We start from the raw sequence: 10,571 nt of genomic DNA, 5'->3' as shown, positions 1-10,571 counted from the left end.
CCCCCCCACCACCCACCTCCACCCACCACCCCCCCCCAAACCCACCTCCACCCACCACCCCCCCCCCAAACCCACCTCCACCCACCACCCCCCCCCCAAACCCACCTCCACCCACCACCCCCCCCCCAAACCCACCTCCACCCACCACCCCCCCCCCAAACCCACCTCCACCCACCACCCCCCCCCCAAACCCACCTCCACCCACCACCCCCCCCCCCAAACCCACCTCCACCCACCACCCCCCCCCCAAACCCACCTCCACCCACCACCCCCCCCCCAAACCCACCTCCACCCACCACCCCCCCCCCAAACCACCCCACCCACCACCCCCCCCCCAAACCCACCTCCACCCACCACCCCCCCCCCAAACCCACCTCCACCCACCACCCCCCCCCCAAACCCACCTCCACCCACCACCCCCCCCCAAACCCACCTCCACCCACCACCCCCCCCCCCAAACCCACCTCCACCCACCACCCCCCCCCAAACCCACCTCCACCCACCCCCCCCCAAACCCACCTCCACCCACCCCCCCCCCAAACCCACCTCCACCCACCCCCCCCCCCAAACCCACCTCCACCCACCCCCCCCACCCACCGCCCCCCAAACCCACCTCCATCTACCCCCCCCAAACCCACCGCCCCCCAAACCCACCTCCATCTACCCCCCCCAAACCCACCTCCATCTACCCCCCCCCAAACCCACCTCCATCTACCCCCCCCCCAAACCCACCTCCATCTACCCCCCCCCCCAAACCCACCTCCATCTACCCCCCCCAAACCCACCTCCATCTACCCCCCCCAAACCCACCTCCATCTACCCCCCCCAAACCCACCTCCATCTACCCCCCCCAAACCCACCTCCATCTACCCCCCCCAAACCCACCTCCATCTACCCCCCCCAAACCCACCTCCATCTACCCCCCCCAAACCCACCTCCATCTACCCCCCCCAAACCCACCTCCATCTACCCCCCCCCCAAACCCACCTCCATCTACCCCCCCCCCAAACCCACCTCCATCTACCCCCCCCCCAAACCCACCTCCATCTACCCCCCCCCAAACCCACCTCCATCTACCCCCCCCCCAAACCCACCTCCATCTACCCCCCCCCCAAACCCACCTCCATCTACCCCCCCCCCAACCCACCTCCATCTACCCCCCCCCCAAACCCACCTCCATCTACCCCCCCCCAAACCCACCTCCATCATCTACCCCCCCCCCAAACCCACCTCCATCTACCCCCCCCCCAAACCCACCTCCATCATCTACCCCCCCCCCAAACCCACCTCCATCTACCCCCCCCCCAAACCCACCTCCATCTACCCCCCCCCCAAACCCACCTCCATCTACCCCCCCCCCAAACCCACCTCCATCTACCCCCCCCCCAAACCCACCTCCATCTACCCCCCCCCCCAAACCCACCTCCATCTACCCCCCCCCCAAACCCACCTCCATCTACCCCCCCCCCCAACCCACCTCCATCTACCCCCCCCCCCAACCCACCTCCATCTACCCCCCCCCCCAACCCACCTCCATCTACCCCCCCCCCAAACCCACCTCCATCTACCCCCCCCCCAAACCCACCTCCATCTACCCCCCCCCCCAAACCCACCTCCATCTACCCCCCCCCCCCAAACCCACCTCCATCTACCCCCCCCCCCAAACCCACCTCCATCTACCCCCCCCCCCCCAAACCCACCTCCATCTACCCCCCCCCCCAAACCCACCTCCATCTACCCCCCCCCCCCCAAACCCACCTCCATCTACCCCCCCCCCCCCAAACCCACCTCCATCTACCCCCCCCCCCAAACCCACCCCCATCTACCCCATATACACCCCTTCCCCCAACCGCCATTTTGCCCTCCCCTCAGCCCCCGGGGGGAGGGGAGTGGATCGAAACACCAACACAACTTGCAGAGAGCGGGGCGAGAGATCCGGCTGCAGCGCTCAAGACCGAGAGTCGAGTGCGACCGGGGAACGAAAATTCCTTTGTGGTGTCGGTGCGGAGAGACCCGCTCTCCCTCACTCACTCAGTGTCCGCCCGCCATTTTGTCTCCTCCTTCTGCCGCCCCGCGCGCGCCTCCCGCACTCTCCCCCCCCCCCCCCCCCAAACAATAACACACACAGAGCGAGAGAGAGAGAGTGGCACCGGCAACAACAGCACCGGGGCCGGGGGGAGGAGGAAAATAATGCCGCGCGGCCGACCTCCCAAAACAGCGGCCAAGCACTCGGAGGCGGGTAAGTGGCTGCATGTCTCCTTACCGGGGCTGGGCTGCACCGCGGCGGGAGAGAGAGCGGCAGGCGTGCGGCCTGCTACGGCCCGGGGCCCCGGTCCCCGGTGATGAGGCCGGGGCGGGAGGGTCGCTGCTCTGACTGGGGAGGGAGATGGCTGAAATATAGTTCCCCGGATATTGTCTTGGCTCACTCTTGTCACTCAGCCTGAGGTAAAGGAGGCACAATTTTATATATATATAACCTCGCCATTTATTTATATATATATATATAGTGTCCATAAATATATCACTTTCTTTATATTAGATATAGTGTGTGTGTTTTTAAACCAACGCCATCAACGGTTAATGAGAACATTAACCCTCTCTCCCCATCCCTTTCTCTCTATATGATTGTCTCTGAAGATTTGATCTGATGGCCCAGCTTTTTCTTTTCTTTTATTTTTTTTGCCCCCCAGTTTAAAACAAAATGAAAATGGCCGCTTTTGCAAACTAAATGGAATACTCTTCATGGATAATATTCAGGGCTTTTTTTTACTTTTTTTGGTTTATCTATTGAGGGTAAATGACTATTCCCTCTCACCCTGGTAGGATTATAATTATTTCATTCCCCCTCACCCTTGTTGAATTATAGCCACTTAATTTCCCCTTCATCCTTATTTAACGATTATTTCATTCCCCTCTCATCCCCAAGCCCTCACCTTGTTGAATTATACTCATTTCATCCCCCCCCCCTACTCCCCTCCATTGTTTTATTTTTTGTACATATCTAACTTTTCCCCCCTTCTCCTGCCTGCTTATGTTGTCCCTTCCCTATAGTTTTGTTGTGGACCATTATTTTTTTTAAAAAAAAATATAAGATTTTGTGTGCCATAATTTTATTTTTTGTAAATATATAAGCCCCCTCCTCTCCCTTCTGCCTGCCTATGTTTCCCCTTCCCTATAGTTTTGTTGTGGAGTTTTGTATTTTGAATTGTGTTTTCCTCCTCTGTCCCTTCATCATTCCTTCAGTTATGTTGTGGATCATTTTTCTATTTTTATGTTTTGAATTGCATTTTTCCTTCTCTGCCTCCTTCTCCCTTCGAGTTTTGTTGTAGAGCTTTTAATTTTTATAACCTCTTTTTAAATTAAGAATTGTGTATTCCTTCTGTGCCCCCTTTATTCCTTTAGTTCTGTTACAGAGCTTTTAATTTTGTAACCTCTTTTTAAATTAAATATTGCCCTGTTCCTTCCCTGTAGTTTTGTTTTGCAGATCATTGTTTTATTGTTGTAATTTGTTTTAAATTTAAAGTGTTTTCCCTGGCTCTGTTGTCTTGTCTCTTTCGCCCTTCTAGTTTTGTGGCAGAACATTTAGTTTTTTGTAAAAGTATTGTGTTTATTTCTCTTTATCTCTGTTGTTTCTGTCTAGTTTTATTGTAGAGCACCTGGTGGCCCCTTTGCAGTTTTGTCTTGTCTTAATATCACTGTGCAAATTATGTGCAACAAAAAAGTGTGAGGAGGGGAAAAATGGTGAGACTGTTCTCTGGAAAGTTAAATTTTTGAGAAGTACCTTCTCTAGATTTTTCTAAATTATATAATTTTTGTTTCAAACCCTCCTTTCTGTAGTTCATTAGTACTTAGTGTCCATAAACCTTCAAGAATTGGCAAAGTGTATGGCTTATACTCTCTCATATTAGAGGTATGTGAGATTGTAAAGATTAAAAATAGAAGTCAACATTAATAATTTGTCATTCATGCCAAATGGAACAGTTTATTTTTGATTCATTGTGAACTTTTTTCCTTCTGGATTTGTTCATGTACTACAGGAAGAACTGAGTTTTCACTTGACTTGGTTGCGATAGGCCAGACCTGACCTGTCACTAACAAATGGACGAACTCCTGCGCTGTGTATTTAAGCTTGACTCAATGTTCTTATCCTGAAATTACACACTCCCTATTCTTAAGGGGACATGTCCTCTCTCTGTCTGACCCCCAAAATCTCCCCTATTCTTAAAGTTTCTTGCCTATAAGACTAAGGGAGGGGTTGGGGTGGGGAAGAATCACCCCCACCCCCCTTCCATTGTCTTTTCTTCCTTTCGAAGGGAAAGGTGATGTTTGAAATTTGCCTATTATATTATGGTTGGTTTCAACATTTGATTTAGAACCAGAAAATGCTGGAAATCCTCAGCAGTTCAGGCAGCATCTGTGAAGAAACAGAGTTAACCTTTCAAATCATTAACCCTTTGTCCCAATGCGAACAATTCTTCTGAGGGGGGGGGGTCAGCAACCTGAAATATTAACCCTATTTCTACATCCACAGATGCTGACTGACCAGCTGAGTATTCTGTGTTTTCTGTTTTTATTTATCTTCTGCATTGTAGGAATTCTATAATAAATTAGCCATATGCATGAGTATTGCCAGGTGCTGTTGTAGCATTTCTCTGATTTCAGCAAGTCAGTAGATAATGTATTTTTTCATTGCTTTTTGGGTGAAAATGCCCTGTAAATGATCACCTTTATTTCACGGTACTTTGTTGCACAAGTATTTAGGAACTTAGATTTGAGTAAAAGCAGTGCAGGCATTGCCTTCAGCAAGGCACAGATAAACAATGGACAAGCTGAGGTTCTAGAAAGGAGAAGACCGAGGTGTGCCCTGTTTCTGGTCTTTAAAAGTAAGATTGGGGTTTGATAGGTTGGACAGGAAGAAGAATTTTCCACTTTTGGGAAAGACCAGAACTTGGGAATGTAAATGTAGGATTGTCACTAATATATCCAATAGGGTATTCAGAAGAAAGCACTGGGCACAGAGATTCATAAATGTGGAACATGCACAAGGAATAGTTGAGGCAACTAGTGCAGATCCGTTTTAAAGGGAAGCTGAATAAACACAAGGAAGAAAGGAATAAAATGATTTTTTTTATTTAATCAAGGGATGTAGGCTTTGCTGACTAGGCCATTTATTGTCTGTTCCTAATTGCCCTTGCCTTGAACCACTGCAATCCATGCAGTGTAGGTACATCCACAGCACTGTTAGGGAGAGAGTTCCAGGATTTTATTCCACACAGTGAAGGAATTGTGATGTATTTCCAAGTCAGGGTGGTGACTAGCTTGGAGGGGCACTTCCAAGTGGTGGTGTTCCCATGTGTCTGCTGCCGTTTTCCTTCTCGATGGTAGAGATTGTGGATTTGGAAGATGCTGTCCAAGAGATCTTGGTGAGTTGCTGCAGTGCATCTTGTAGATGGTGCACACTGCTGCTACTCTGTGTTGGTGGTGAAGGGAGTGAATGTTTGTGGATGAGGTGCCAGTCAAGACAGGTGCTTTGTCCTGGGGTGGTGTCAAGCTTCTTGACTATTGTTGGAGCTGCTCCTGAATTGTACCTTGTAGATAGTGGAGAGGCTTTGGGGAATGAGGAGGCAAATTACTCGTCTTAGGATTCCTAGCCTCTGACCTGCTCTTGTAGCCACAGTATTTATATAGCTAGCCCAGTTAAATTTCTGATCAATGGTAACACCCAGCCCAGGATGCTAACAGTGGGGGATTCAGCGCTGGTAATACCATTGAATGTCAAGGGCAAAGGATGGATTCTCTCTTGTTGGAGATGGTCATTGCCTGGCTCTTGTGTGGTGCAAATGTTACTTGCCACTTGTCAGCCCAAGCGTGGATGTTTTCCAGGTCTTGCTGCATTTGGACATGGGCTGCTTCAGTATCCGAGGTTCGTGAATGGTGCTGAACATTGTGTAATCATCAGTAAACTTCCCCACTTCTGACCTTATGATAAAAGGAAGGTCATTGATGAAGCTGGTTGAGCCTAGAACATGACCCTAAGGAGCTCCTGCAGTGATGTCTTGGAGCTGAAATGACTGACCTCCAGTAGTCACAAGCATCTCCCTTTTTGCTAGGTATGATTTAATCAGCCGAGAATTTTCCCCTCGATTCCCATTGACTCCAGTTTTGCTAGGGCTAACTGATGCCACTCTCCGTCAAATGGGGCCTTGGTGTTGGTGGGATTAGGTAGTGGGTAGGAGAAGTCTTGTGTGAAACATTAATACCAGCATGGGCTATATGACCTGCTCCTGTGCTGTAAACACTGTACCCACCTGCATTATCATCATTTAAAGACCTACAGTTGTATTAATATGTCGAAGCTCAGATTTTAAAAATTGCTCCACTCATTCCAGTTCTGTGTTTGCCTATGTTTAGTCTACGTATATGTTCATTCACCAAAGGGATAAAGTATAAGACTGGTAATGATGTGCTGACAGATATCAAAGCTCGAGTATCAAAGCTTTGTTAGAACTTTAGCAGTAATGAGAACTTTTGATAAAGTAATTATAAATTCTTCTCTTTCCTTGCATCAATCGGTTTCTTCTCTGTCTACACAATATTTTGGAATGACTTGTTTTACCAAGGCACACAAGACCTCAAATAGACCTTAGTAAAAACAGAAGTTGTTGGAAAAACTGAGCAGGTCAAGCAGCATCTGGAGAGACATAGAATCCTGACTTGCTGAGCTTTTTCCAACACTTTCCCTTTACATTTCAGATTTTCAGAATCTGCAGTATTTTACTGTTTATAGTTTTTGTTTTGAAGGGTCAACTTTGACCAATTGTATGGGGCGGTGGTGGTGGGAGGAGGTGGGGGGGGGGGGGTGGTGGTGGGAAGAGGAGGGGGGGGTGGTGGTGGGAGGAGTTGGGCTAAACCTTCTTTTGGAACTGAGACCATTGCTATGGAGCAAAGGTTATCCAATGGAGCTTTCACTGTCCAAGTGCTTTTATACAATTGGCTTTAAGTCTGGTAACAGTGCCTTTGACTGCCAAGCCAGCCTTAAAGACAGTTATTGAAGCAATTTTTAAAAATCTGTACAATATATATAGTACTATTTTAAGAAGTACATCTCTTCTTTAACTCTTAAGTTAATACATGTGTCAATGTCTGGTTAGGCATTGTGCTACAGTTTAGTGGCAATTCTGGGCCGTATCTTGGCACAAAATCCTGTTGGGGAAAATGCAACATGTGAAATGAGAGACCTTGTATTACTTTGGTTTTATTTTTACCTTTTGTTTTTATGGGTAAAATCGCTATACCTGTACTTATTATTTTCATGTATACAGGTGTACTGCTGAACCTTGTGTTAATGGTGTAAACTGCAGAGTACTTGTAAGTGTACATGAAATTTAACAAAAAAAGCAGCTATGGGATGGTTTAGTTCAGAGTCACCACATCATATTGAAACATAGAAACGAGAAGCAGGAGTAGGCCATTTGGCCCTTCGAGCCTGCTCCATCATTCATTTTGATCATGGCTGATCATTGAATTCAATATCATGATTCCCCCCCCCCCCCCTTCCTCCCATATTCCTTGATCCCTTTAGTCCCAAGAGCTATATCTAATTTTTTCTTGAAATCATATATGTTAGCCTTGCATGATTTCCATAGTGGATGTAGGACAGTGTTAAATAGAATATATGTATTGGACACAATGCTGGCAGTATGAATATTGAGATTGTTTCTAGTTTTTAAGACTTTGAGTACTGTATACAGTTTTGGTCTCTTTACCTTTGGAAGGATATTATAACCATAGATATAACCATAGAGTGCAACAAAGTTCATCAGACTTGTTCCTGGGATGGCAGGACTGTCCGATGAAGAGAGGTTAGGGAAACTAGGCCTGTATTCTCTAGAGTTTTGAAGAATAAGAGGTGATCTCATTGAAAATTACAAAATATTTAGGGATAGACAGGGTAGATGTGGGTAAGATGTTTCCCATGGTTGGGGAGCCGAGAACCAGGAGACAAAAATTTCAAAATAAGAAGGAAGCCACTCAGGACCCAGGTGAGGGAATTGTTTCTAACTTAGAGGCTGTGAATGTTTGGAATTCTTTACTCCAGAGGACTGTGGAAACTTAGTCATTGTACATGTTTCAAGTAGAGATTGGCAAATTTCTAAATACCAGTGAAGTAAAGGATTATGGACATAGTGTGGAAAAAAGACGTTGAAGTGGGTGTTCAGCCATGATCATATTGAATGGTGGAGCAGGGTTGATGGACTGAATGGCCTACTCCTGCCCCACATTCCTAACCGAAATGCAGTGTTTCATTGAAACATGTCTATGTTTGATTCTGGCTGTAAACAGAGAAGCTTTGATAAACATTGGACGTAAGGGCAGGGGTAATCAATAACACGGCAAAGAGTTGTCTGGATCTTTCATACAAGATGCACTTTGTTTTGCTGTCTCGCTAACCATACCATTTGAATAAATCTCTGTCAATTTTTAACAGCAGAGAATGAATTTCTTCTGAGCACTAGTCAATTCCAGTGCTGGCCCTTTCGGCTCTCAGTCATAGAATCATAGAAACCCTACAGTGCAGAAAGAGGCCACTTGGCCCATCGAGTCTGCACTGACCACAATCCCACCCAGGCCCTACTCCCATATTCCTATATATTTACCCACTAATCCCTCAAACCTACGCATCTCGGGACACCATGGGGCAATTTTAGCATGGCCAATCAACCTAACCCGCACATCTTTGGACTGTGGGAGGAAACCAGAGCACCCGGAGGAAACCCATGCAGACACGAGGAGAATGTGCAAACTCCACACAGACAGTGACCCGAGCTGGGAATCGAACTCGGGTCCCTGGAGCTGTGAAGCAGCAGTGCTGACCACTGTGTTACCGTGCCGCCCAAGGTGTTAGCCTTAGTTCACTTTCAAACTGCTCAGAAACTTCCAGAAGTTAGCATGGGATCAGCTGGGACCATTTTATCAACCCAGCTCTGAGGGCAACTGCAACTTCTCCATTATAGAGTCATAGAGCTTTACAGCACAGAAAGAGACCCTTCGGCCCATCATGTCTAGCCATCAAGCACTCATTGATTCTAATCTGATTTTCCATTGCCTTGTGTGCTATAACGTTTCAAGTACTCATTTAGATGCTTCTTAAATGTTGTGATGGTTCCTGCCTCTACCGCCCTTTCAGGAATGAGTTCCAGATTCCCACCATTCTCCGGGGGAAAAATGAAGCTGGGCTTACACAGAATATTCAAGCTTGAAGTCTGCTTTTTGAGTAAAAGGGACAGCAGCATCTCTATCTTCCCCTCTCTGAACTTGGAGACTGGAATCTGCCAGTAGATAAGTTTCTTTTCTGGCGAATCAACTGCTGTATGAGGGTGGATTGTTCTCTGAAAGTTGCTGCTTTGGAAGCTGCAGAGAGAGATCTCCTTTTCTGTTTCTGGGGTCTGGAGACTGGGAGCTGCCGAAGGCTGGGTTTGCTTCTCTGCTGTTGTGAGGATATATCCTTCTCTGAAAATTGCTGTTGGGATCTCTGTCCAGAAGTGTTGAGGAGCTGAAGGTCTAGCATCACGAGGGCATCTTTAGTTTCTGTGCTGACTGGTTCTATATAAGTGATTTATGTCTATGGGGTATGCTTTAATTTAGAACAACAGAGATCGCTAGCTGTTAAGGATTATACTTTGCCATGTCTAAGTATTTTAATTGGTAAAAGTTGTGCTAATTCTTTTTATATTCTAACTCTGTTCATAAATAAAGTTTATTTTGATAAAAGCTTCCTAGTGGGTCACTTAAATCATACCTGGAGTGAAACACCTTGTGCTCACCCTAATGTTAAAATCAAATGCAAACTCCTGCTTCTATTTTCTATGTATGTTTCTATATGATAGGTGGCATAGTAATATCAATGAACTAGTAAGCCAGAGGCTCGGGAAACTGCAATGGGGGCACAGGTTTGAATCCCATCATGGTAGCTGGTGGAATTTAAATTCAGTTAATAAATCTGGAATTAAAAGGCTAGTCTCGGTAATAGTGACCATGAAACCATTGTTGATTGTCATAAATTCATCTGGTTCACTAATGTCTATCAGTGAAGCAAGTCTGCTGTCCTTACTTGATCTGGTTTACTTGTGACTCCAGATCCACAGTAATGTTATTGACTCATAACTGCTCACTGAAATGGATGAGCAAGCCACTCAGTTGCATCAAACAGCTAGAAAGTCCTCAAAAAGGGAATTAAATTAGATGGATCACCCAGCATCGACCTAGGACTGGAAATGACAACCGTAAACGCAGCCCTGCTGATCCTGAAAGTCCTTCCTTACTGACATCTGGGGCCTTGTGCTAAAGTTGGGTGAGCGAACAAAGAACAATACAGCACAGGAACAGGCCCTTCGGCCCTCCAAGCCTGCGCCGCTCGTGCCCAACTAGACCATTCATTTGTATCCCTCTATTCCCAGTCTGTTCATGTGGCTATCTAGATAAGTCTTAAACGATCCCAGCGTGTCCGCCTCAATCACCTTGCTTGGCAGTGCATTCCAGGCCCCCACCACCCTCTGTGTAAAATACAGCCC

At 47.2% G+C, this 10,571-nt stretch overlaps 1 protein-coding gene across 3 annotated transcripts in view; it reads left to right on the top strand.

Moving 5' to 3' along the window:
* The first annotated feature begins 1,876 nt into the window (after positions 1-1,876).
* The window catches only part of LOC144495959 (zinc finger protein 236), a 122,020-nt gene continuing 113,325 nt past the window's right edge, over positions 1,877-10,571 (top strand). For 2 of the 3 annotated variants that reach the window (XM_078216856.1, XM_078216857.1), the window contains exon 1: positions 2,124-2,239. In XM_078216856.1, the coding sequence (XP_078072982.1) occupies positions 2,191-2,239 (49 nt within the window). In that variant the 5' untranslated portion in view covers positions 2,124-2,190. Of the gene's footprint in view, positions 2,240-10,571 lie in introns of all 3 variants that reach the window. The other variant, XM_078216858.1, reaches the window with a different exon arrangement.

Source organism: Mustelus asterias, chromosome 7 (genome assembly GCF_964213995.1).
Source record: "Mustelus asterias chromosome 7, sMusAst1.hap1.1, whole genome shotgun sequence".
In the NCBI taxonomy this organism is placed as follows: Eukaryota; Metazoa; Chordata; class Chondrichthyes; order Carcharhiniformes; family Triakidae; genus Mustelus; species Mustelus asterias.
This window is presented reverse-complemented; position numbering and strand designations above follow the sequence as displayed.